Consider the following 27,960-nt stretch of genomic DNA (forward strand, 5'->3'; position numbering starts at 1 on the left):
AAGAGATTATTTTCCTATACCGCTGGTAATATGGAAGGACATCCAGAATATGACTGGGGTTTTGTCAGTCCTTCCCGTCTAATGATGCCCTCAGTTAGGCTCACTTGCCATGACACACTGTAATTTAGCCTCAGTTTTTGTCTCCAATATGCCTAAAAGTTCTGCACAGTACTGTAGTTACCATAACCCCGGCATTAGGTAAAGTTAAAAAAATATATATATATTAATATGTGAGTGAAGAGTAGACTTTCAGCTTCAGTTTAAGATGCTTCACTAAAATGTGACATTTGTCATTTAGGAATTACAGCAGTGTTATTCAGAGTACTTACATTCCAGGGGTTCAAAAGTTTTTGGACAAGCTCACACAATTATAAATATTATTACAGTATTTTTTATACTTGGATGAAAATCTTTTACAGTCTTAAGTATGGAGCCCATGAACATCACCTCCTCCCTGGAGATACTTTGTTAGGCCTTTACTGCAGAGGCTGTTGATTGTTTGTCAGTCTCTCTGCCTTCAGTTTAGTCTTCAATAACTAAAAATCATGCCTTACTGAGCTGATATCAAGTGATTAACTGGGCAATTGAAGAATATTCCATTTATTTGCTTTCAGGAGACATATAAACCTAGATGAAGAGACGGTGTCCTTCTGGTGCCTTAGTAAGAGGAATTCTTTGGTTCTATTCCAGGTTTGGACAGGAAGGAAGTTAGCTAGACTTGAAAAGCTTTTTTCGATGAATATAAAAAATTAGCACATCTTTAAGGCAGCCTAAACACCGACTTTTATAAGTTCAAACAACTATTCCTTTTTTTTACAGTGAACTAGAGCTTAACTTATCTAAACACCTGGTTTAGAACTGCACAGAACTAATGGTTTCTCTCTTTTTTGATTCAGGCGATGAATTTGGTAAGTGCATCTGACTTGTGCAATATGCTTCCCCTCCCCTCCTTTGTTTGGCAGCACCAGTGCACTGTCCCCTTGCTCAGGCCCTCTGCTGGCATGGCGTCCTGCCCCGTTGCTGTCCTTTAGTGAAGCAATGCTTAGAAACAGCCGAGCTTTGAAATACACAGTTCTGCTGCAGCCTCCTGCCTGATGTAGAGTAATCCCCCCCCCAGCCTCTGCTGAAAGCCAAAGTCTTGCTTGCTTTGTTCAAGGTGTTGCTCTGTGATTCGGGGTCTCGCTTTCCTTTGACTGCAAAGCCATGGCTTGAGTAGCTTAAGTGCTTTTTAATTTTACTTTTGCAAACATGAAAAAAGAGCAAGAGGATGCATTTAAATCAAGTTTGGTGTTAAAGTGAAGCTTTGATGTGCTTTTAAATCATAAAATATCTAATACATAATATTGCTTTTGTATTTAAACTTACCTTCTTCTTCCGTAGTACTTCTGTCATTGGCATAGCAAAACATTATCCAATAAAGGAATGCAAATCTGCATTTCAAACCAATGCAGACTCTTTATTCTCTTTTCCTGTGGTGATCCTGATTACGTACTGACGCTCAATCTGTGTTGTGAGCTGAGCTTATATATCTTCACTTTGCTTCTATCAAGCTGCTTTCTTCAATTTATCATGATATTTATTGTGTTTGTACAATAATTTGATCAGATTTATTGACAGTAAACCTTTAGTAGATCTCCTATAGCTTATTGAATACATACATTTTTGAATTTCAAGTTTGGCTATTCATTTTCATAACAGCTACAAACAAAAGCAGAGTAGTTTAGACATTTTTACACCACATGATCTCATAGTTTAGAAGCAGATCTTGTGTTTAAGTTCTGGTGCCACCTTGTGGTTGACTCTCGTCACTCCTCTGTTTGGTTTTGCAGGATCAGGCGTCTAAAGACAAAGCCTTGCAGAACATGGCAGCACTGTCATCTGCACAGATCGTCTCCCCCAGTATGATCAAGAATCACCTTCCACCACTGCCTCCTACCCCTTATCAACCACCCAGAGTGAGCCCACTTAATTTAAATAGCATAAATGATGATGACTTTGATTCTTGTGAAAGAAACTCACACATTGTTTTACCTTCCAGTTCTGGCCGGCTATGCCAGGACAGCCTGGACCCTCTCAGGAGTAAGTAAACCCCCTCTGCAGAAACACATGATGCTTTTGGGGTAATTTCAGGGTGGATTTAGTTCCTAAAGAGAGAGAGATTTGTATTAGAGATGAGTAATATTTAAATAAATATTACTGTAAGTGAGGTTTAGGTTATCAGGTTCATGTTTAATGAATCACTTTTTGCACACCAGGATGGTTCTAGATCTCAACCCGGGAAGGACTCCTGGGTTTGGCCGCACCAGCCATGCGTAAGTTCCCCCTAGCCGAGGTCGAGCTGTGACCACAAAGCAGCACTAACTCTTCTTCTTCACTGTATTTTTGTGCTGTTTGTTTCCTGCACTGATGTAAACCACCACCAGGCAAATTAACTGCTTCAACTTTGATTGAGAAAAAGAAACAGAGACGATAAATCTCTAATATTTATGACAACTTCAAATCAGTTTTCTGTCAAACAAACCAAAAAAATCGATGCAACTTTGCATCATTCAGAAGCAATGAAGCAGGTGGACTTACGCCTCGCTGGTGCAACAACACATGCTTACACTGTGAAACATGCTAACAAACTTTCACAAAAACTCATTAATCAAATATGCAGTTTTACAGTAGAAGGCCTCATATATTCAAATCAGCCCTGTGTTGTAGACAGCATGGTCTCACTGAACCATTCTCTTTTTTCAGTATCAAACCTTTTGCACAGCCCCCATACCCCAGCCTATCAGGTCCTGTGCCACAACCTATAACGAGTAAGTCTAAATGAAAGATCCTATGAGATGTTTCCAAAAATAAAACCAAAATACAAGGTATTTCATTCTGTTTTTTTTAATCATTGTGCCATCCAGGTTATGAACCCTTAGCACCTCCTCCTGCACCGGCCGCCACAGCAGTGCCAGTGTGGCAGGATCGGACCATCGCCTCCTCCAAGCTGCGGATGCTGGAGTATTCAGCCTTCATGGAGGTTCAGAGAGACCCAGACAACGTGAGTGAACATTTACAGTGAATTGTCTTACATATATACATAGATGGTGTTTTTATGTCATCCGTGTAGTCCACATAGGACCTGAAGATGTTTAGACAGGCTAGACCCTCCATTGAGTAAGGTTCAAGGTTCACTTTATTATTTTTGTGAAGGACCGTTTGTTTTGCAGTCAGCAAACATCCAGACCAGTCATAAATATAGCACAAAGACGCAGTTCAGTCAGGAACACTCTCATCATACGTCTCATCATACTGTTGCAGAATGGATATACAGTTTTACTGGGCAGAGGAGGCTCTGCTCCAAAGATGCTTGAGAAACTTAGAAACCTCCATATGGACAGATACATTTCTGACAATGCATATTGAATACAATAAAATGAGTTCAAAAGCAATTAATCAAAAGTAGCATGGATCTGAATATGAGGGTGCGACAAGCTTTAAGCTATAAAGGTGGAGCCTGGGATGGAGGAGGTGAAGCTTTGCTAGCAGCAATAGCGTGGTGCATCAGCATTAATGCAAGCAGGGATTAGTGAGAAGTACGTCATAATAAATACACGGCTGTGTTGAGAGAAAGAGCTGTGATTGGCTGTGGGGGCTGGGAGGAAATAATAAAGGTCAGCTGGTCATCAGCTGATCACAGTTGGGCGTATGGCTACAGTGTCCTGCATGAACTAACGCTGAGCTTCATTCTGTACGAGCCTGGGGATTGGCACCATGTCTCTTCCACTGACTGAAACATTCTTTTTATCTTATCAATAAGGTGTCAAAGCTCCTTCAGGTCAGTACAGTTCAAAGATTATTTGCTAATTCAGCAAAGAGTGATGCAAGAAGCTGTGTTTGTTAACAATGCAGTCAATCATGACCCTTTTCTTGCATCAAAGGAAAAATTAACCTCTAAGAGAGGTAAATACCTGAGCATGAATGACCACAATAAGAGTGTTTCTATAAAGTTTTTCCCATTTTTACAAAAGATCACATGGAGGACGGAGGATTTATGACTTACATAGCCGCTCAAAACCACTTCATTCCTGTGAGCTATTGTGTTGTCCATTCTTTTTACAGTCTAGGAAAGTGTTTTTCAAAGTGGGGGAGTCACCAGGGATGAAAAAGGCAGTCATGGAACTTGGAAGGAAGTTCAAATAATGACACTATTTGTGCTAGTAACATTTTAATTCATCATTTTTGCTCATGGTAATTCTTTAATATTAAAATCTGTTTTTCTTCTGTATCAGTCTCTTAATAAAAAAAAAAACACAAACCAATTGAACCAACCTGAACTGATTAGCCACCATTAGTAAGTAAAAGTAATAGATATGGAAAAAGTGCTGTATTGGTGAAAACTAGCTAGTGCTTAAAAACAGAAAAGTCGACTGATATACATACCATAACCCTAAATTAAGTAAATGACTAAAAATAATACTTACTATCACTATAGTTGTTGATTATGATAATATTAAGGCAAAAATGATACAAGATTGTAAAAAAAAGACATTGAATGGTACAAATAAATATCATTATTAATTGTGCAGTCGTACGGTAGAAAAAAATTGGGATTTTTGTAAGAGGGGGGTCTCTGCTAGAGGTAAATGCTATATGGAGGTTTTGACATGGCAGGTTTTGGGATCCCTGGACACAAAGGAGTTGGGTTTATACTAGGGCTGCATGGATATCGCTACCAGTACTGGATTTTTGTGCTGAAACCAAGCCTAAGTACTTGTACTCATAAAAACACCACAGATACTGTACTCTTATCATTTTAAAGTATGATGTTACCCTCTCGTAATGTGAGTCTGTGGTCAAAGTTGGTCACATGTCTGCAATTTGATTATATTTTTACATAAATGAGAAGGAAAAAGCAGAATAGAATGAAAACTATGCACTGATAAATTGTCAAGAGAGGGGTGAGAAACCTCTCATGAAAATAAAACAAACTTTCAAACTATCTTTGGAACATTTGTGATATTATTAAGTACTCATATTTGCACTCGGTATCTGTGAGTACCCAAATGTAAGAACTGACACTCGTACTCGGTCTGGAAAAATGGGGTATCAATATGAATATGTGCAACCTAAAATCAGATTTGGTCACCTGTGGGGTTCCTCAAAGGTCTGTGTTTGGCCCCATATTCATGCTTTATATCAATGAAATTTGCAGTGTCTTTAAGCTGTTAAAATTTGTTTTATTTGCTGATGACTCTCTACTGCTTTTAGTAAAAACCTAGAACAGCTACTGAGTACAGCAGAAAATAAACTGAAAATTTTGAAAAATTGGTTTGACATTAATAAGTTAACGCTGAATTCGAACAAATCAAAGTTTATAATTTTGATAACTGGTAAACTACAAATCAGGTTAAAATGAGGATCAGTGGTTATGAAGTAGAAGAAGTTTATGAAAACACATTTCTTTGTGTGATAATTGAAGATAAACTTTGTTGGAAGTCACATATAAAGGATATTAAAACTAAACTGTCAAAAACCATCCTTATATTTTGGTAAACAAAGGTGTCCATAATCTGAAATAGTGTTGAAGGTAAATCTGTGTACTTCATTGGGGTTTGATTTTAAATGCTAATTGAAATAAATTCACCAAACTAGAAAACTATAACCAGAAAAACTACAAACCCTGGTTCATACAGAACCAAAAACAGGGCAACCTTGCAAAAGAAGAGAGTGCATATTGGACATCAATATCAACTGAAAAATTGTAAGAGAGAAAATTTCCATTCAACAATTCAAACAGTCAAAATGTTTTGCTAAAAGAAAGTAGAAACAGCATTTTAAGAGCTAACCTGATGTCAGAAACACAGAAATGCCTTGTCCTTTATGACAATGCCTTTTTTAATTTTCATCTTTGAAGTAATTGTTTTCTTCCTTATTCCTCTTCTGTCTCTGTGCACTGCAGTACAGCAAACACCTGTTTGTCCACATTGGACAGACCAACCCCTCCTACTCCGACCCGCTCCTCGAGGCCGTTGACATTCGGCAGATCTACGACAAGTTCCCTGAGAAGAAGGGCGGGCTCAAAGAGCTCTACGAGAAAGGCCCTCAGAACGCTTTCTTCCTAGTTAAATTCTGGGTAGGTTGGTAAAACATATCTAGTAGCTCTGAGATTAACAAAAGAGGTAGCAAAGCTTGTGAAAACTGGTTCTTTATCTTATCACACGGTGGCAGTTTTCTTATCTTGTTGAAAGATATTATCTGGAAATCATGTGAGGGCTTTTCCGAGATTCCTGCATTCATGCACTGATCTTAGCTAGTGAACAGTCTGCTGCACACTTTTGTGTTTTTAACCTTTGCCTCACCAGTAATTTCATCTTGGTTTCAACCTCAAAGTCAATAGGATACAAGGAAATCAAGTTTCATTGAATGATGTGTTGATCATTACTAATCTGAGTGAATGCATGACTGATGCAGGCGGACTTAAACAGCAGCGGCATGCAGGACGGGCCTGGCTCTTTCTACGGCGTTAGCAGTCAGTACAGCAGCCTTGAAAACATGACCATCACTGTTTCAACCAAAGTCTGCTCATTTGGAAAGCAGGTCGTAGAGAAAGTAGAGGTAAGAACATGCATGAATATAAAACTTCTCAACAAATTAACATACAGCTTCTCTAAACTTTGTGCTTTTGCCTCTGTGTTCTGCAGACAGAGTACGCCCGTCTGGAGGGAGGAAAATGTGTTTACAGGATCCACCGCTCTCCGATGTGCGAGTACATGATCAACTTTATCCACAAACTCAAACACTTGCCTGAAAAGTACATGATGAACAGTGTTCTTGAAAACTTCACTATCCTACAAGTAAGGAGACACACAATAGAATACAATTTTGTATAATATGATACAATACAGTAAAATACAATACCTTATATCATACAAAAAATTTCATAAATGATTGGTTATGATATAATATGACAAATGATATGATATGATATGATAAATGATATGATATGATATATGTTACTACACTATACCAAACTTTGCACTACAATACCAGACCAGGCCAGCCAGCAACCCCCAAACTAACAGTGGCAGAGACTGGGGGCCCCCACTGTCCCTGGTTAAAACATAGAATGATGGCCAAAGCTGCTCACACTCAGAATAGGCTTTTCACAATACTCGACTAAGAACTGCACAAAAGAACATTTTAAATTGAATTCATTTTCCAAACATTTTTTAAATGACAGATAAAATAAAAGGGCTGCAGGGGTTGGCACTGTTGCTTCACAGCAAGAAGGTTTCTGCTTCGCTTCCCGGTCAGGGCCTTTATGTGTGGAGTTTGCATGTTCTCCCCGTGCATGTGTGGGTTCTTTCCAGGTACTCCGGCTTCCTCCCACCACCAAAGACATGCTCATTAGGTTAACTGATCACTAAATTGGCCGTAGGTGTGAGCATGAGCGTGCCTGGTTGCCTGTCTCTATGTTTCAGCCCTGTAATTGACTGGTGACCAGTCCAGAGTGTACCCTGCCCCTTGCTCAATGACAGCTGGGATAGGCTTCAGCCCCCCCAAACGGGATAAGCAGTATCAAAAATGGATTGATGGATAAAATAAACCATTTGAAATCATTTTTGAATAGGGCTGTCAAAGAATTAAACATTGAATCTAAATTAATCTCATAATTTCTGTAGTTAATCCAAGTTATTTCCCCCTTCTTTGTCTCATTTTCAACTGTTTTACTTTAAAACTGTCTTTGTTCCTTTGTAGTTTTTTTTTTTATCCTCAGGGTAATTGACTTCCTGTTGGGATACAGTGTTGAATAGCATCACTTTGGAAATGTTATATAATGAGAAAAGTATTTCTTAACTTTACTGTCTTACGTACTGATTAAAACCTTTAACCACTTGCTACACTTAATGTTTGTAAAAACGACATATGCCTTTGAATGTGCAAACCTTTCTGTCATTGTCAGGCCTAATTTACAGCCCATAATCTATAAATCTGCAGCCTCATAACACTACTAACATCAGTAAAAAAAAACCTTTACGTGGCTTAACCAGAGTTAAGCCGTGTCAGCAGGACCTTAAAGCATGTGATCTATCATGAGTAAAAAAAAAAAAAATTCGCTTATTATGGGTCTACATTGAGTATGATCAATGCATTGATGCTGACAGCCCTTATTTTGAATTTTTCTTTGTTTTTTGGAAGGCATCTTGTGACCTCCAGTTAGTGTCTCACAACTCTCAAGGGTCCCTCAATCCCTAATACAGGAAATCACTGCCAAAGGATTCATAGTTTGAAATCATATACTATCTAATAAGATGTGATACCATAGATTTGGGATTTAATAATAATTTCTGAAAATATATGATACAGTGCAAACCCTCCAAAAATATATCATACAATGCAATACAATTCAATACAATCCTGTACAATATTCACAATTCTATACCATATGATATGATTTCGTACTATTACATTAGTGTTATTGGATGTGATATGGTAAAATATAGGACTTTACAATGCAATGCAAGTTATTTTATCTCACAGCAGCCAGGCTGGCTATTCAGCCTTTTTTTAGTCATCATGCTGCTTGCACTTACTTTAAACGTAGCATGAAAACTTGAGAAATGTTTCCCTTTCTGTTCAAATACTTGTCAAGAGAGCAGATACATGATTTTTCCAAAATATTAAAATCTCTCTTTTACATATGAGGATGACATCAGTTTATCAAAGCTGTCTGTAGTATGTCTCAACAAGCTGCAGCTTCATATTTTTTTTACTCAACACTTCTCCTTCACTCCCCAGGTGGTGACGAATCGTGACACCCAGGAGACCTTGCTCTGTATAGCATTTGTTTTTGAGGTTTCCACAAGTGAACACGGAGCTCAATATCACGTCTACAGACTTGTTAAAGACTAACTGCTCTTCAGGAAGGTTTTATTCTCCTTGGAAAAGCCAGACAGAAGCGTGACACAATCTCTCTTCGACCAGCTCAACCATCCAGGAAAAAGAGAAGAACTAAAAACACTCAAACAATCCTAGACCGGACTAACACAGACACATTTAACACTTTAAAGAAAAAAGACCTGTTCACAAAGGAAAAAAAGGAGTGATTATCATCTGCCAGCACACGAAGTAATTTTGAAGAATGATTGATTTTTCAAACAACTAGCTATTTTCCATGTGTTTAAACATGCTTTAGATGAAGTGGGTCACTTTTGCCGAGGTAATGGAGGGAGTTTGATATGTTTGACTGAGGGAACGAGAATGTGTTTAAGGTTTAAAGGACTCTTATCGTATTTAAGGGAACTCTGAGCATTAAGAGTAGTGTGTACAAGATTTAAAGAGATAAGATAGCAGGACCATGGAAGAGAAAAAACAGAGCCTAGTAGTGTTTTAGTAGGGATGTTAGGAAAGAAAGTGCCTTTTCTCCAAAGATATCATCGCCTGCCACTTTGGATTGCCTTTTTTTACTACCTCTTATTTTTAATAAACAGAAAATAGTCGGACAGGTGTATTTTGTCATAAATATTAGAAAGAAACCTCTCAGTTCTACATCTTTAGAAGCAGTTTTTGTATTCTGGCACACAAAGGAATGGGATGGGATTATCCATTTTCATGTAGCCTGTTTTGTACGAAACAATCGTCCTACATTTTACAGTCAAAGTGTACAGGGAGAAGGTTTATTGTGTTACAATGCCATTTAGATTCTGCTTTTTTAATGTCTTGTTACACAGTTTAAAAATCAGGTCTTACAAGCATCTTTCTATAACTGACTTTTGACACTAGGGATTCTTTGTACTATTGCTAGCCTGACAAAAAGCAAAGGCTTTGCCATCCTTACAAGATCCCATTATTTCTCTCTGTTTGAAGACGTGTGCTTTGTTGCACTTAAAGATCGAGAAGTGTCGAGGGTGAAGCAACAACAGTGCTTATTTTCTGCCTTGAGTTATGTAGCCTAAATGAGAAATGAATTGTTTCTGTACTGTGAGTCAGTGGATGTCAAAGGAATATGTGTTACATCGGAGTATGTTTCTTTTTTGTCGGGGGGCGTTGCCTTAATGTCCATATTTGTGATCAATATCTCAGCACAGAGACCATGGTTTAAAGTGGAGAGAAGTGAATCACTGTTTCTTTTGTTTAAAAAAGAGATTGTATGCTGTGAAGTCAGTTTATTTGCTTCACCCTTCTCTGCATAGTGAGTGGAGAAGTTGCATATGTTGCTGAAAGTTCAGTTTTGATATTTAAGACGATTTTTTACTGAAATTACACATGAAATCAAACTGAATAATTGTCTTGAATGAGAGCTATTGTCTCTGTGCTGTGGAGTATGACCAGTGATTGTTATTTATGGGGTTGGATAAGAAATAAGGGGAGGGCTGGGTGGGGTTACTGGAGATGTATTTTTCCATTATGATGGAGATATTAAAAGTATTGCAGGATTCATATTTGAGACAGAACTGCCATACCATGAATCCTGCAGGACGTGTCTGTTCTGTGTGGTTCACTGGACAATTGTGCTAAAGACAAATTTAAGATTTATTTCTTTTTTAACGGTGGAATAACTGCATCTGGCTTTGAATGTCATATTTCACAAGCTAGACACAATAACACTCCTCCTTCTCCACTAGCAGGTTTCATCTTTTATACCGACATTTTCTGACATTATCAAAATTAATGTTTTGTTTTGATTCTGTTGTCTTTTTTGACTTTCAGTGTATGCCATATGCTTCACTGAAAATAATGTGTGATTGTGCTGATATTGATAATTAATAATGAGATATCTAATGTATCATATTCTGAATGGTGTGGGCAGGTTTTTTTTTTTTTTTGTTTTTTTGGTTTAAGGTGGTTTACTGTTGTCTTTGTTACCATTGTGCATTGCAATTTTATACTTCCAAGTAGAGGTTGGACTATGTAATCAAACAAATGTATCTAACAATAAAAGACGCATGGTGCCTTTGGGGCCATTTCCCCCAGAAAAACGTATTAAACATGTTTGTAAATTTCTTTGTCCATGGCCGTTCTTCACACAGAAACTTAAGAGGAATATACACCGTTTTCCAAATTATTATGCAAATTTGATTCCAATCAAACAAACATTCAGTTTTTAGTTTTTCAATTACAACATAACATTATAACATTACTAAGCAAGGCACAGGTTTCATGTAGTATGGGGAAAAAGAAAGATCTTTCTGCAGATAGTGCAGTATCTGGAAAAATCACAAAAAATAAAGAGTTATCAAACATCAAGCTAGATTTCAGCCATCCTTAACCAATACCCAAAAGAAGAAACGATTGCAATGGGCTCAAATATATGAAGACTAATTTAAAAACAATTTTATTCAATGATGAATACCATGCTACACTAAATGGTCCAGATGGACGGAGCTCTGGATGGTTGGTGGATGGCCACAATGTCCCATCCCATCAAGGCTGCAATGTCAGCAAGGAGGTGGTGGAGTCATGTTTTGGACTGGAGTCAAAGGAAGTGAGTTGATAGGCCCCTTTAAGGTGCCTGAATGTGTCAAAATGACCCCAGCAAAATGTGTGGAGTTCCTAACCACCCATTCCCTGCCATGTAGAACCGTGCCTTCTGGAGTAAAATCATTTTCATGCAGGACAACACACCATTCCACGCTGCGAAAAATCCCACTGAGGTCTTGACTGCTATGGGCATAAAGGGGGAAAAAATCATGGTGTGGCCATTTTCCCTAACCTTGCAAAACAGATGGATTCACCTGTTTCAGTGTTTCTTACTGGCAAATCCATCTTGCAAAGCTCCCATCTGAACAGTTTGGGCCCAGTTAGAAAGTGACAGGACCAATCAGCTTCAAGGGGCAGTACTTTCAGGCGCAGTGGAGTTGTGAAGTATGCAAGCAGCCAGAAGAGGCTGGTGAAATTATGGTGAAAGACATTAGCGTGGATGCTGCTAAAGCTAAGTTTTATCAGAATTTGATGAGAATTTGATTTCTTTGTTAAAAGAAGAACAAAGAACATTGAGTTTTTTTCTTTTCAAAAACAATACAAGTTGTATACTGACATGTCTACAGTCGCCATGGTTCGCGTTATGCAGCTCTCTATGGAATTTACCTAGCGGTAGTGGCACACCTCAGTTTGGGGCTACAATGTCACGTGTTTCGTTGCTCTGATTGGCCCGTAAAGATGTGACAGACAGAACGTTCATCCAATCACCCTCTGAGTTTTTTTTAAAGGCTCTGCCCTTTCCCAAACGCTGTTTATGGAAGGTTTACCAGATGGATGCATGAAACAAACCAGTCTGCCTGGTTCAAGATGTCTTCTCTGTCTTCTCTGACCTCTGATATCAACAAGGAATCTTCATCCGCATAGCTGCCGCTCACTGCATAGAGATGGCTGAGCGTGAAAATCCCAGTAGAACAGCAGTTTCTAAAATACTCAGACCAGCGTGTTTGGCACCAACAACCATGCCACATTCAAAGTCACTTAAATCCACTTTCTTGTTTGAACTTGACCATGTCTACATGCCTAAATTTATTCAGTTGCTGCCATGAGATTGGCTAATTAGCTATTTGTCTTGACAAGCAATTTAACAAGCGTACTAATAAAGTGTCCAGTGTATATTTGGGTGCATTTCAAGACATCCAGGTTGCCTAAAAATACTACAACAATAAAAAACAACCAAACTATCAGAACCTGCAGTGCCGTGAAAAAGTATTTGCCCCCTCTCTGATCCCTGACTTTTTTCCATATTTATCACACTTACATGTTTCGGATTATCAAACCAATTTTAATATCTCACAAAGACAACCCAAGTAAATATAAAATGCAGTGTTGAAATGATTATTCCATTTTTTAAAGGGGGAAAAAAATCCAAACCTATCTGGCCCTTTGTGAAAAAGTAATTGCCCCCTGAACCGAATAAGTGATTGTGCCCCCCTTGGCAGCAATAACTGAAATCAAGCATTTGCGATAACTGGTGATGAGTCTTTCTCATTGCTGTGGAGGAATTTTGGCCCACTTCTTTGCAGAATTGTTTTAACTCAGCCATATTGGAGGGTCCCAAAAAGGCAGGGATCAGAGAGATGGCAAATACTTTTTCACAGCACTGTAAGTAAAAAATAAGCATTGGAGGTAACATTATACTATAATAAATAACAATACAGTATAAAAATACAAGTGAATTGCAGTAAAAGGCTGTGAAGGACAATGTTTATGAAGACCAGGAAAATCTAAGCTTTGTTTTACTGACAAAGCTCTGATTTCTTACAGTTATGAAGGTGAAGTCACTGATTTTTTTCCATTGAAAATCAGAAACAGCCCTATAAATGAATAAAACTGTAAAGGTATGTCATTGTTCTGTTGTCACTGTCCTTTCTTAGTTGCTTTGCTCTTGTTGCTAACCATGTTAAAGCACTTTGTAAACCCTTGTTTTTAAAAGTGCTCTGTAAATAAAGTTATTATTATTATGCTATCTAGTTTATTTATATAGCATTTGTATTTTTATCCGTTTTTTACATGTTCAGTATAAAAAAATCTTTATTAAAATGAGAAGAATGTGTCCAAACTATGAGTAACTTACTTCAGTTTTGTAGTGACGTCATGTGCTCAGCGTTTGGCTGTAAGAACTCCACTTCCCAGATTCCATCACGAGCGAGATAAACCCGGAAACGGCTGTCAAGTTAGCCGAAATATAACGGTTGCTTGACCAAAGTTCGTTACAGTATTTTCTTTAAAAACGGCTGATCTAAAATCTATTTTTGGCCATAAGGTATTCACGGAACTTTGTTGTACATTTGAAAATATGTCCCAGTCATGTCCCAAAGGAGTTCTGTCCCCAAGTCACGTCGCAGCTTCAGTTCCTGTTTTATTTTGAGAGCGAAAAATAAAACCGGGGGCCATGACAAATATTTCTGTTCCAGCCGACTTTACACCGACAGGAATAGCACATAGCAATGTAAGTGGTGGAAACACCTTTTAGTTGGTGTTAAGCTGTTTGAGATGCTGACCAACATTACTTTGTTAACTCTGGTAAATAATTAACCAGATTAATGATAAAGCTACGCTAGCTTCGTGTATTATTTTGGAACTAAAACCATTAACATTATTTTAATTGCACTTTAACGTTCCTGTTAACTAAAGCCGACGTCGTCAGTCTCTTGAGGTGAGTTAAATTGACTACTAAATAAAACATTCCAGTGAATAGAAATTAGAAACTGGAGCAGTGGCATCGATGCCGAGACTAGCTTAACAGCTAACTGCAGTTGCTCGACAGTTGTTGACGTTAACTAACGGTTACCTGCAGTGATTAACGTTTGAGTGTTTACGTCACAGCTAGCTTTATATCATAAACATAAATGTCGACCAACGTTTTTATCAAAACCCTCATCTATTCTTACACAGGAAACAGATAAGTGTAAATGTCCTGTTTTTTTTTCAATTGCCTAAACTTTATTCACCTTGTCTTCTGCATTAATGCTGATTATCATCAGACAACCGGCATTTTGGGTCACATGAAACTTAATCTGGTGTAATTTGGCTATAAAAGATCCAGGACATTTATAATCTATTACACTATCTATTTTAGAGTGTATATGAGTCTGATCTTCATTTTAATGCTGGAGTCCAGAGTTTGCCTTTTAACTTTTTCTTGATTACATGTCTATGTTATCATTTGTATGCTCATTTGTGATTAATAGAAATGCCATAGTATTTTAGATGTATAGAGGGATTTACTTAGTAACTACAGGTAAAGAGTGGCTTGCATATTTGCTGCTTGTTTCTTTCTGTATTGACAACAAAGGATAGTTAGTTATTTTGACCTTTTACACCAAAAGCCCCCTTGATTCTTTTCCCTGTATTGCTGCTTCCCGTTTTTGTCTCCAGACAGAGCAAAGCTATGTCAGCACTCTGTTTGAGGCTGGTGTTTTGTTGCACTCCCAGGAGATAGGAATGAATGCTATCGCCTCTTTACTTTGTCTCCTTTTTGAAAAGTCAACAATTTCCCACTGCAGGACATAGTCAAGCCTGACAGGGTCAGTTCAGTTGTAAAACATTAGGCTACATGTCTATTTCCATATACAACAGTTACATAGATTGCACAAACCTCAGCTCTAATCATAGGAACCGGTATCTGGCAAATTTTTACCAATTAAAAGAAGCTAAGCACAAATATTACAAGATACTTTCACCTGCCATTTCTAGATTTTTTTTTTTGTATTTTGCTTGTGATTTCTAAAGATGTTTGCCAATGGAGCAAGTGAAATTTACTATTGTGCCTTTTAATAAGATATCTATAGCTAATAGGGATGCACAATATTTTTGTCATGACATTGGCATTCAAAAAGTAAACAATCATTATCTTCTGATATAAAAAATATCTACTGATATGAACAAGCAATATATTGGCTATAAAAATTAAGGGTTAACCAATATTGTTTTTTCAGGACCGATACTGATTATTAGTAGCTAATGACGGATATTTGGAACAATATGCATTTATTTGTACAAAATATCCATAATGTATCAAAAGTAAAATTTCATGATCCAAAAAAATGAAGGAAAATGAAACAATTTAGCCCTTTTTTTGTAAGCCATCATCATTCAGCTGCTTAACGGCCTGGCCCATTATTAAGGCTGATATTTGGCAGTTTACTCATTATTGGTATCAGCATTTAATTTTACCAATAAACAATAAAATAAATTGGTTAAAAAAAATCACCTCTTTGGTTCCACTGCAACTTGTTTCTTCCCCTCTGACTTTATTTTCACTCTCCATAGTGTTTCCAAATATCCTGTATACAACACAGTCTGACTGGCTAGATGATAGTAGTACTAGCCAATCAACACTTAAGACTGGGTACCACTGACACAATGAATATATGGCATTAAACCCTACTTTCCTGCTAGTACTGTGCTACTCTATGCCATTCTTCATACTGGTAGAGCTTAGGCTAAGTTGTTTATTTTCCTTAATTTTGACAATGCAATTTGACTTTCGCCAATTAAGTACATTTTATACGTCATAATCAATGCATACTGGTTCCAGATATCAGTCATCGGTCTCATGCATTACAAATAATCAGTATCGGTATCCACCCTGAATCAACCTCTGGTCAACCTCTTCTTTGAAATGTGTTTAAGGCCTGAAATTTGTTAATTTGTTCATCCTCAGCATTTAGATTGTGTGTTTTTGGGATCTGAGTTTTAAGGCTGAAATACATTTGAATGTCAGTATCGATATTGACAAAAAATATATATTTATATTTTTTGTACATACTGGCATATCGGCAAAAATTCCAATGTCTTGCTTCACTGGTTTGAAGGACTGGAGTTTTAAGTCCGAACTACACTTAATATCCGTGTTGATATTAGTATTGACTAAAATAAATCTGTAGATGTAATCATAAATATCAGCATATTGGGATAAATCCATTATCTTGCATCCCTAATATCTAACACAGTTTGCCTCGTTTCAAGACTCTCAAGTGAAATATTCTTGCCCTAGAAAAGTTCAGCTAGAAAAACAGTTAGAATCCTACATCAGACAAGAATGGGACATTCCTCAGCAACCGGTCTCCATCATATTAAAAGTAAGCTAATTTTTTCATGAAATGGTAAAATGTCTCAGTTTCAACACCTGACATGTTAAGCTTAAAATGTAAATTATTATCAACATATATGAACATTTTTGCTGATATATATACAACCAGTACATCAGCCACAGATTTCAGCAGAAAGTATTAATTTACCATAAAGCATTACAACTGTGTTTCACTTAATTTTATACATATAGAGGTATGAACTGTCTGATTAAATAGATTAAACCAAGTGAGCTGAATAGAACTGTGAATTTTTTTGATAACTTTAGTGAAAATCAGCTGAGTCCTGGAAATAGTTTGAGGCCGAGAACCGAAACTAAAATTCAGCCTGCTTGGTTTGCACTTTTGAAGCTTACCATGCATTTTCCATACCATTTCTAATGTCATTTTCCATATTTTCTCACTGCTGAGACTCATGATCATGTGCTTTCTCAGTCCACAAAGCTTATTGCTGATGAATTGAAGAGTTAACTTGATAACATTGTGATTCTACATAATTAAGTCATCCAGCTCTCAAGTTACTTGTCCTCAAAGCTTTAGAGCTCTCCTCTGTTTTTTATTTGTTAATAATGAGGCTCAGATAACAACAACTGTTTATTTGTGTCACATAAGGAGCTGTTCCAGTCATCTCTGTGATTTGACACTCCATCACATCTACTGATCCACTGATCTGGCAGCATGACTAACACAGATTCTATCGGTGTGCGGGTCTTCTCTCTGAACTGCTGGTCAGTGCCTCAGTTTGTTTGAAGTGTTTCTTATTTCTTTGATGTCTTTGTTCTAATTATAAATATCGAAACAGTCACTGTTTATACTTTTTCCATTCTCTTTTATCAGGGGGATCCGCTACCTTAGCAAACACTGTCCTCAGCGCTATACCATGATTGGAGATTTGCTGTGCAAGGAAGAGCATGACATTGTCTTACTGCAGGAGGTTGGTGAAAGCCGTCAGACAAAGTTAACGAGAACTTGTATGAACAATTACTGTTGTTCAAAAATGTCTGGTACTCTACATTTTTAGTGAAATAGATTTTTCTTTTCTCAGGTGTGGAGTGAGAAAGATTATTTGTCCTTGAAGAAGAAACTTGCCTCTTGTCATCCTCATTCACACTACTTTAAAAGGTACAGTTTTCAAGGTCACTGTGCACTCTTTCTCCAACTTTTTCTTTTGAGTGTCCTGTAATCTGTGATTAAAATTTTTATTTAATTGTATTTTCTTTCAAGGTGCACAGAGTGACTTAGTGTCAGAAAAATGAATTTCATGGCATTGATTAATCTGGATAATTTAACTAAGGCTTAGTCCTTACCTACAAGGATTAACTTTTGAAGCTTAATTCTCTGTTGACCTCCATACCAGAGCATAAGACTCAGATTTATCAAAAACCAAACCTTTCTAATCCCTTCTGCAGCTCAAAAATGTCACATCTAGCGGATCAGTTCTCACATCTTAGTGTGGATAACATATGCTACTGATAATATAGTGAAGATCTACACTGAGAATAGGGATATGGGTTATTATATCAGCTTATACTTAAGCATGACTTCAGCTGGGGTAAATGTTGAGCATACAACTTCTGCTAATGTCTTACTTTTCTTCTCATTCTGCAGTGGAGTCATTGGCAGCGGTCTGGCAATTTTCTCCAAATACAGAATCCAAGACACATTTGTTTATCGTTACTCACTGAACGGTTATCCGTACATGGTAAGTCTGGAGACACAGAAAGTAAAGTGAATTGAAAGTGAACAATTATACAGTGGCAAGAAAAAGTATGTGAACTCTTTTGAAATTATCTAGTGTCTGCATTGGTTGGTCATCAGATGTTATCTGATCTGTATCTAAGTTACAAGTATAGACAAACACAATGTGTTTAACCTAATACCACAAAAATAATTATAATATTCCATGTCTTTATTGAACACAGCCATTGAATACTCAGCATGCTGGATAAAGTAAGGGAACCTTTAAGCCCGTTTGAGACTGGAAGCGTGGAATGTGCGTCTCGACTATGACACGGCTTGACTTTCATTTTTCCTTCATGTCAACAAGTCAGACTGCCTGCCTGATACGTGCGTCTCATGTGCCTGATACACGTGGCCCAGGCCCATAGAATTCCAAGATTCGAGGTCTCGCCTATTTTTTCAGTATAACACCTGGAAAATGATCAGTGAAGAGCCGTATTTACCATTTGTTAGCACACGTGCATTTACGATTAGTGGAGAAGGCTTAAAGGAATCATTGCAACAAATTAACACCTCTGTTCGTGTGTCTGCCATGTGCAAAAGATTGAACAGGCATGGTGTCCATGGCAGGACACCATGGAGGAAAGAGTTGCTTTCCAAAATCACATCTCTGCATGCCTGAAATTTGCCAAGGAGCACCATGACACTGCACAGTGCTACTGGGAAAATGCAGATCTATAAAACCAAGGTTGAATTGTTTGGGAAGAACACAGAGCACTTAGTACGGTGTTTAAAAGGTACTGCATACCAACATGAGAACATCCCCCCACAATGAAGTACAGTGGGGGGAGCATCATGATTTGGGGCTGCTTTACTGCCTTGAGACCTGCCATCATCAGGTGGAAAATAAATTCCTAAGTTTATCAAGGTATCCTACAAGACAATGTCAGGGTGGCTGTCTGCCAGCTGAAGCTTAGAAGAAGTTGCGTGATGCAGCAGGACAATGATCCTAAACTTGGAAGTAAATCTACAATGGTATGGCTTACATAAAAGAAAATCCTCCTTTTAAACTGGCCCGGTCAGAGCTCAAATGTAAATCTAATAGAGATGTTGTGACATTTATACCAGAGAGCCTAAGAATATGGGTGAGCTGAAGCAGTTTTGTAAGGAAGAATGGTCCAAAATTCCTCCTGAACATTGTGCAGGTCTTATCAGCTTGGTTGAGATTATTACTGCCAAAGGAGATTCAACCAGTTACTAAATCCAGGGTTCACTTACTTTTCCAGCAGCACTATAAATGCTTAATGGCTGTGTTCAGTAAAGACTTTAAATATTACAATTATTTGTATAGTGTTCGGTGAAGCACATTGTGTTTGTCTATACTTGTGACTTAGATGTAGATCAGATTTGATGATTAATGCAGGAAAACAGATAATTTCAAAGGGTTCACAGACTTGCCACCATAGACTAAACTTATAGTTCTTAATTGGTCTAGTCCCTGGATCCACCTCCTGAGTGAGAACTTGTGACCAAGGTGTTTAATGGAAAATATTGAAGTTTGGCCCTTAGATAGAACATTTTTTCATTTTGGGCAATGAACATGGAAAACAGGTTGTGTTTTCCCCAAATGATATGTACTCAAGTATGTCCACTCAGGGCTTCCGTTCATGGTAGACTTTTTGCCCCAACTTTTCCAGACACATATTCAACCCAATGAAAACAACTCTGAAGCCTTTTTCTATGTTAGGACTGATCATTTGAGCACCACTGGACATAACAGGTAAAAATGAAAGTCATTTACAAAAAAAGTTCAAAATTATTAGTATTATAAAGTATTCAAAAATTACAAGAAAGATGATGCTAACCTTGCAGATGACAATTCTGTCATCAGGCGGAAGCAAAGCTTCAAGCCGGAACGCTTATTCTCAGTCAGAGAATGAATGATCCAATCAACGTCATTTGAGAACAAGGCAGTAGCTATAGTTGTGGTTAAATTGCACCGCAAAACAATAACTGTTGGTGAAGAAATGAAGCTACAGCGGCAGTTTTATCAGAGCTGGACAAAATTTCTTTATGAAAAGAAGAGTAAAGAACCACACTGAATGAAGATGTTTTGCTCTTCTCTCAACCAGCTACAACATGAGTTTGAGTCACCAACTGGCCTCACTAATAGTAAGCATCAATATTGGCAGCCTGTCGAGATTGCATTATGTAGTTCACTCCCCGAGGCCGTGCATGCCTGCTGTGTCATATGTTTTTGATTGGCCCATTATGAATGTCACAGTTTGCCCAATCACCCTCCGAACCTACAGTGTATCCATGTGTCAGGTTGATTTCACTTTGCAGGCTAGCAAAAATTCTTTCTATTTTTCTTCACATTCAGGCTCACCATGGAGACTGGTTTGGAGGTAAAGCTGTAGGGATGGCTGTTTTAAACATTGGGAGCTTGACTGCGAACGTCTATGTTACTCATGTAAGCTTTTTATTCAGCCTTTTACTCAGCCTTGCCTGTGTGTTATTCACTGTTTTTGATCGATACACTCTTGTCCTGGTGTATCGATTTCAGCTGCACGCAGAGTACTGCAGAGACAAGGATTCCTACCTACCTCACAGAGTTGTTCAGGCTTGGGAGCTGCAGCAGTTCGTTCGGTACGTACATGTTGAATGAGACATTATTTGTTTATTCATGTACTGGTTTGCATATATTTGTCCTTGTGCACCTTGTCTGTTGCATTGTGGAGTTACTCAAATACTTAAATAGACACTACACTACCTGACTGTGTCTTTTACCAGTAATAACTTCTGTATGAAATTTGACTTTGTTGTGAGTTGCTACTAATAATCTTTTTGTTTTATAGCTATACCTCATCTGGAGCAGATGTTGTGATCTTAGGTGGTGACCTCAACATGCACCCTCAGGACCTGGGCAACAGACTACTGAGGACTTATACTGGACTCAAAGACTCTTATTTAGAGACTGCTAAGTTTGATGTAGGTGGTGGCAAAGCTTCTCTGTGCTTCTTTCTTTACCATTTTGACTGCTAGACTGAAGTGACAATAAGAAATCTCTATTTTCAAACATATGAAATATTCCTCCATGGCATCTTTAAACATTGCAGAAACATTTTCAGGAAAAAAAAAAAAAAACACTTTGTCAAAAAGTTTTTTTGATTGGAAAGCATTATCAGCTGTGCCATTGTGGCCAGGTCTCTCCGAACATTGACCCTTTAAAATTTCATCATTAACAAGAGAAATAATGTTCAGTGAATTAAAGGTCAGTTGTCAAATGTGCGTTTATAAATAAATAAATAAATATGATTTATGTTTCAGGGATGTGAGAATGGTTTGACTCTTATCGCCGACAATCCTTTTATCAGTAAAAAGGAGCTTGGTCCTTTTGAAAAGGGAATTCGAATTGACTACGTCCTGTTTAAGGTGGGTGAGAGCTTTATGTTTTCACAGGTGGTGTATTTTAATCTTTTCACATGTACAACAAGATTCTGGAGTAATGCATTTGATATGTTTGTGACTCACTTTGAGCCTTTAACTTTTATTTTTATTCTCAGGGTTCTTCAAAAACAGACATCACTTGTGATTACATGTGCACCACCAAAGGCTCCGTCCCTGACCACCCATTCCCGTACTCCGACCACGAGGCTCTAACGGCTGAACTCAGGCTGAAGACACACACTCCAACTGACGATGGCAGTGACAGCCAGTCAAAGAGTCAGGACTCTGCAGCAGGTACAATCCATGTTTTACTGCTACTTATTTAGACAGATTGTAATAAAATATATGTTCATTCTGAGATCAGTGTATATTATCAATGTGTTAACATTTTGAGCCTATTAGTATGCTGTTGTTAACCTTTAGCACAAACCACTGCTATACCAGAGGCTCCATTTGGGTTGTAATTATTAGTGGTTAAATTTTTAACTCAGTTTGTGCTCAGCAGTGATTCCCTTTGCTTCATCCCAGGAGAAATTACACATTTTACCTGCTATTTTCAGCAAACTTAATATTCAGGCAATTTTGATATAAGTCTGTCTTCATCAGGGCAAATGCATAACAAAGGTTATCTCACAACGCTTTAAAGAGGTCTGCACCATACTTTTTCTTTATATTGTTTATAACCAACTTTAATCCAAGTTAAAAAAGTTTTGGACTCTTCTGAGACACAAGAACTTTTATGAAGCTCCTCAGACAGGCTGCTGGATGTAAGCTCTGGTATTGTCTTTTAGCTTATCTAATGCAAGAGTGTCCTCATCCTGTAATGTCATGTTACAGTAAAAAACATTAGTAAAGGTCAGGTAAATTAGTGAGGACCACTCAAAATATTTGATGCTAATTTGTTATGCTAATCCTTTACGTGTGAGGCTGTAGTACACAGAGCTGCTACCTCAAACTGACAACTATTAGGGAATTTTACACCTATAAGTCAGTTTATTAGGTCCTAATCATGGACCTGTTAGACTGTTGCACATTATGCCAAGTTTGGTCTGTGTACAAACAGAGACCATTACAAGCAGACTAAAATGTGTGAAGTCTGGGAAAGATGCGATTTATGAATATGCTGTATACAAAAAGTACACAAATATGCAGCTTTGTGACTTCAACTTGAGATAGATACATATGAAATTAAAAACTCTAAGTAATAAGTAAATGTTAAATAAATAGATAACCCAAATTGCATGAGGAACATACCTGTTATATACAGCTAATCAAAAAATCTAAATCAGCATAGTAGTGCTACCAATTTATATCTTTTACAACCAGCTGCTCTTATTAAATAACAGTAGAGGGGACATTTAACAGGAGGGATCCAAAAACCGCCCCTTTGTTTGTTCAAGAGTATTGTTTTTCATTTGCATTATGTTTCCATGAATATATACATAAAATAACAGCCAATGTGGGAGTTTTGCTCAGGCAAAGTCTTTGTGTGGGAAATGCTGGATGGTCCCGACCTTTGTAATGGTCTTCATATAGACAGCAGCCTTATGAAAGGAAGGTAAACCATTGCACAGTTGTTCCTGAAAATCACTCAAGTCTGCCTGTTGTTATTTTGTTAAGATTTATTTTGGAGCTTTTGTTGCCTTTATTGTAGCGATGGGGCAGTGTATGGCGGGTCGCCCGAGTTCATGGGGGGCATCTTGACCACTAGGCCACCTGCGTCCCAAGGCCTGTTGTTTTTAACACATACTGATCTGGCTACAGTAGCTGGTTTAATAAAAAATGCTTTCTTCCTGCAGTGATGATGGATGCAGGTTGGTTGGTGTTTTTGTTACATTCAAATTGCACCAGAGTCTAATTTGAAGTGGGCTGGGACCTACCTTTTCAAACCATTTCGTTTAGTTGTTTGGTCTCTGCCAGAGTTCAGTTGAATTGCATCATTTCTGCAAACAGACTCAAGTTATTTCAGCCAAACAAAATAGGTTGGGTGTTTCAGCACCCTGAGATTCTTAACATTCCCTTTGTCTCCTCTCTGTTTCACGTCTGTAGAGAGAGTTGCTGAATTGGTGGACATCGTGACAGAAGCTCGTACCGAAGTCAAGGTGGGTTTGCATTGCGCTGAGAGGATGAGATACACAGCAGCTCGCACAGGAGTGATGGGCCTGGCTCTGTTGATTCTTGAGCTCGCCATCGCTGCTGTGCCCTGGCTCGCTCTGGGAGCTGAACAACCTTTCCCTCGTACCTCTTTTTACCTGCTGGCTGCACTCTGTTTCGCTATCCTTCTGAGCACCTCTCTTCTGTACATCTTCTATACCATGGAGCTGAAATCTCTGCAGGGGGCTGAGGACCAGATGAGGCTGGCTGTAGGAAGTCTGCAAGAAAAGCTCAGGGGATATCCTCTGGCTCAGCCCCACAATCCACAAAGGAGGCCCCCAGAAGGCCAGGAGCCCAGTGCCTTTGACCCAGAGGAGTAATACAGGAGCCAAGTGGGTCAAAGTGTGCTAATGTAATGACTCTTTTGAAGTGAGCTTTAAGATGAATGTTTGAGGGAGCCGTTTACCCTCTAAATGTGTTTTTTGCTCTTGAGATTCATATTTGTGGTGCAGGATGAGGAAGTTTCTGAAAGACAATTTTGAAAGTAGTGCAGGGCACATGCTTTGACATTTTTATACTTTTTATATACTCGTCTTTAGCCTACTTCCCCTCTTAGATTTCCCTTTATGCACCTCAAAAAATGTGCTTCCTATCACATGGTATAATTTGTGCCACTGTGCTTCTTTAGGGTCAGAAATGTGATGATTGTGTTTTTAAACCTCAAGTCAAATTTGCATTCCATCCTCCAGTAGTTTCAAAGGGACCAGTTGTCTCTGTTTGATTCCAGTGTTCCCTTTTGTGTTTGTATAGTCCATCCAAAAATTCAAAATGGTTAAAGATTGTTTCCTGATTACCTACAGAAAGTAGTCTTGTTCCTCTGCTGCAGGTAAGATAAGGACTCTCTGATGGCTGTAGTTTAGATTTTGGCCAGTTACATTTTCGTTTTTGTACAGGACTGATCTGAGAGCTTCCAGTTTCACCTACATGCACAAGTTTACAGTGTAGTTTACTGTAGGAAAAGAGACAAACTCACTCTTCATACTCCAGTCATCATGTCTGCTGTCTTGTACTTGAACGTATCTTTATGTTTGGGACAATCCACACTCCTTTTTTGAAAGTACACCAGTGAGAATGCACTCAAGTCTTATAAACTCTTTAACTTTTGACCTTTTATTGTGTTATACAACACATCAAGTACTGTAGGTAAGTTTAGAATTGCTTATTATGTCTTCAGTGTGCAGTGCACTCACTTGACTAACTAGATAAACCACCTCCTTTTTGTGTGCTTAAAATCACCTAATGTTCTGTAACACTTTGAAAAAGATATGACTTATTAGAAGAAGAGAAAAGATTGATGATTTTGAAATTAAATTATTACCTTTCAGTCATAATGTTCATTTCAGATGTAAATTGTGATGAGAACTATTATGAAAGCAATAATAAAGAATATATTCTCATCCCTTTGGCTGCTGTGGTGACCAGTCTGGGGCTGAAATATGACTGTTTCAACTGCAGAGTAAAATATGTGGTGGTGGTGGTGGTGACACTGCAGATCCTTATATTCACCACTAGGGAGCAATATTAGTGCAAAGGATGGGTTTTTAAAAAACAGCTCTTATTCCAAGTGAAACACCAAATTGGCACATAGTGAGCAATGCAAAAGACACAAGGTAACAGAGCGTGAGATCTGAAGTGCCAGATTTGCCAGATCCCATGTACAAGCACGCACATCTATGCCCAAGGGCATGAGCACCCAAGGGTGTGGTGTGTTTTATGTTTCATTTGTTTTCCAGTGAGAGTTTCATCGAGATATTCTCACCAGGAAAGAGATAACCACCACTTTGAGCGCGTTACTCAGAGATTTTTGCAGTTTTGCCAAAAACAATAAAGATAATGAGGGTAAAGGCATTTCAGACTGCACAAAACAATCTTGATATGTTCTTAATACTGGCGCTGAAGTGGCACAAAACAACTAACGTTTGTCAGCTTTTAGCTGACTTTGCAGCTTTTACTCTATTGCAAAAAGACACATCAGTCACTGAATAGTCACAAATTGATATTTTTATAAGAAAATTGATGATTTTTGTCTGAAGGCTTTGTTTGACAGCAACTTCAAATATGCTCTACACATTACTTGTTCAGCTATAACCTGCCTTCGTTAAGATAACAATAGGTACATTTTAAAAAATCTGACATTAAAAAAGCTGTCATGGAGGGTGGATTAAATTTTATTAATCAATTTAATGATAGCATGATTATAATCCTTAATAACTACTGTGGGGTACTCATGTTTGCCTTCCTTCTTATTTGTCATAATCCAGTCAGCTGTGTGTTGGGTGTGCAAAGTTTATATGTTTGATTAGTTTCGGCTGAAGTGAACATTGACAAAAACATAGTCAAAAAAAACATACCCATGAGTTGAATTTAAAATAAAACCAGAGTTATTAAGTGAGATCTGTGCCTAAATGTAAGTAGATTTCCAAATATGTACATTCATGCCTGATGCTTGGTGCAAAGTCGCAAGCTCTAACCACCTCCAGGGAGCGTGGAGTGCATCGTCACTGTTATTTTAGGGGTCACAGGCTGAAAAGTGCAGGAACCCTTGCCCTAAGCCAAGCTTTTTTTCCAACCTAAAGGTGTGGACATTGCTATTTTTCAGCAGATTTTTTGTCATGACCCTGGTAATATGTAAGGACATCCAGAGCACTACTGGGGTCTTGTCAGTCCTCCTTATCACATCTACACCTTACCTTAGCCTCAATTTTTGGCCCAAACATTCCTGAAAGTTCTGCACAGTACTGTACATTAGTGGCTAAAATACTTTCATGCTTAAATTTAAATACCATACAGTGTGGGCTTTGGCTCAGGCTGTACAGTAGCATGCAGTGCAAAGTGCTCTAAGTGGACAGAAGACTAAAAAATCAGAAGTTATGAGCTCGTGGAGCTTCCTTTTCAACAGAAGGAAAGAATCTAAAATCCATGTGGAAATGGCTTGATATTAACATAAGCACATTGCTTTTAAAAATTTGAAAGCACTTTTGTGTGCCTTCATTATTCCAGTTCAAGCAGCAGCATTTTATTTGCATTCTTACAACTACGCGTGTACTTGCTAGTGCACAAGTCAAGAGACTTATTGGTTAAACTGTACTACTCTCATCTCACAGCTGCCATCACTATATGCTTACAAGTTAGTTATTTTGTACTTGTGTTAGTGCTGGGAAATTAACTGAATTTCAGTTTCATGAAAACAAAAGATCCAGTGTTTTTCTATATCATCATAATCATATATTTATGTTTTTTCCACTTATTTATTTTCATGTATTACTTGTTTTAAATATGTTACAAGTGTTAAAGTTCAATAATGCATTGTGTTTAATTACTGGGATCTTAGTATTAAATAATGTTTTGATTTTTTTTTTTTGTCATATTTTAGCAGCCTTAACTAATGTACTTCGGCTTTTAACAAAATGAAATATCTATGTAAAATAAAATGGCATCAGTTTTTTTTACTCTTTAAGCCATGTCATGCTTCAAATTGAGCTGTCAGCAGTTTAACCTACTTTAAACATACTGTTTTGAAAATATCAGTTAAATGTTCTTCAGATCTTAAAATTGCTAGATTAATCAACATTGATCTCTTATTTCTATCAAGAATTGTTTAAGTTTATAATTGCAGTTAAAATATCCTTACATTTTTTTCTTTTCTCTTTATGTTTGTTACTAGAGGACTGAATATATCTGACATCTGAATGTAGCTTTACCTGAACCAGAGAAACACGACTTAACAACTACACATAAGTAATAAAGATGTCACATCATATTTCATGTCATACATGGTGATAAATTGCTCATAGGATCCATTTTATGACTATGTTTACATTTAATACTGTTGTAAATCAAACTAACTGTACAGGCCAAACTTTACTCAAGGAAGATTTTGTAATAAGGATGCTTTACATTGGAATGGATGATACTTTTACATAGGAGGTGTAAATGTAGCAATTTTGTCATTTACCTCACTTTATACTCTGATCGGTGGTACTCAATGAGTGGCTCTTTTGTGACAACCTGTGGCTCTTTTAAGTTTTACTTGGAAGATTATACCCCCAGAAAACCTTAAAAAAGGTCCATTTTGACATCAGAAATTGTCAATTGCAAGTCACATCAATCGTTTCAGACA

The 27,960-nt window shown here is 37.7% G+C and overlaps 2 protein-coding genes across 6 annotated transcripts in view; both read left to right on the top strand.

Annotated features, from left to right (window-relative positions):
• Positions 1 to 10,342, top strand: part of tead3b (TEA domain family member 3 b) — a 70,485-nt gene extending 60,143 nt beyond the window's left edge. The window contains exons 5-14 of one of the 2 annotated variants that reach the window (XM_041782838.1): positions 897 to 908; positions 1,830 to 1,955; positions 2,039 to 2,079; positions 2,256 to 2,312; positions 2,743 to 2,807; positions 2,904 to 3,040; positions 5,942 to 6,115; positions 6,454 to 6,597; positions 6,684 to 6,836; positions 8,782 to 10,342. In XM_041782838.1, coding sequence (XP_041638772.1) covers positions 897 to 908; positions 1,830 to 1,955; positions 2,039 to 2,079; positions 2,256 to 2,312; positions 2,743 to 2,807; positions 2,904 to 3,040; positions 5,942 to 6,115; positions 6,454 to 6,597; positions 6,684 to 6,836; positions 8,782 to 8,895 — 1,023 coding nt within the window. In that variant the 3' untranslated portion in view covers positions 8,896 to 10,342. The remainder of the gene's footprint in view (positions 1 to 896; positions 909 to 1,829; positions 1,956 to 2,038; positions 2,080 to 2,255; positions 2,313 to 2,742; positions 2,808 to 2,903; positions 3,041 to 5,941; positions 6,116 to 6,453; positions 6,598 to 6,683; positions 6,837 to 8,781) is intronic. The other variant, XM_041782837.1, reaches the window with a different exon arrangement.
• Positions 10,343 to 13,696: 3,354 nt separating this feature from the next.
• smpd2b (sphingomyelin phosphodiesterase 2b) lies at positions 13,697 to 27,960 on the top strand. Of its 4 annotated transcripts, none has more exons than XM_041783789.1 (14): positions 13,697 to 14,119; positions 16,463 to 16,547; positions 17,169 to 17,284; positions 17,394 to 17,490; positions 17,602 to 17,678; positions 18,165 to 18,258; positions 19,934 to 20,016; positions 20,369 to 20,408; positions 20,620 to 20,709; positions 20,803 to 20,885; positions 21,095 to 21,227; positions 21,567 to 21,671; positions 21,803 to 21,980; positions 23,736 to 27,960. In XM_041783789.1, exons 3-14 carry the CDS (start codon positions 17,235 to 17,237, stop codon positions 24,158 to 24,160), a joined length of 1,455 nt encoding a protein of 484 aa, XP_041639723.1. In that variant the 5' UTR covers positions 13,697 to 14,119; positions 16,463 to 16,547; positions 17,169 to 17,234; the 3' UTR covers positions 24,161 to 27,960. The 4 variants fall into 4 exon arrangements, with proteins under 4 accessions (XP_041639723.1, XP_041639722.1, XP_041639724.1 ...); XM_041783788.1 differs by lacking the exon at positions 16,463 to 16,547 and having other exon boundaries at positions 13,697 to 13,912; positions 14,098 to 14,119; XM_041783790.1 differs by lacking the exon at positions 16,463 to 16,547 and having other exon boundaries at positions 13,697 to 13,912.

This window comes from Cheilinus undulatus, linkage group 3, assembly GCF_018320785.1.
Source record: "Cheilinus undulatus linkage group 3, ASM1832078v1, whole genome shotgun sequence".
Classification (NCBI taxonomy): Eukaryota; Metazoa; Chordata; class Actinopteri; order Labriformes; family Labridae; genus Cheilinus; species Cheilinus undulatus.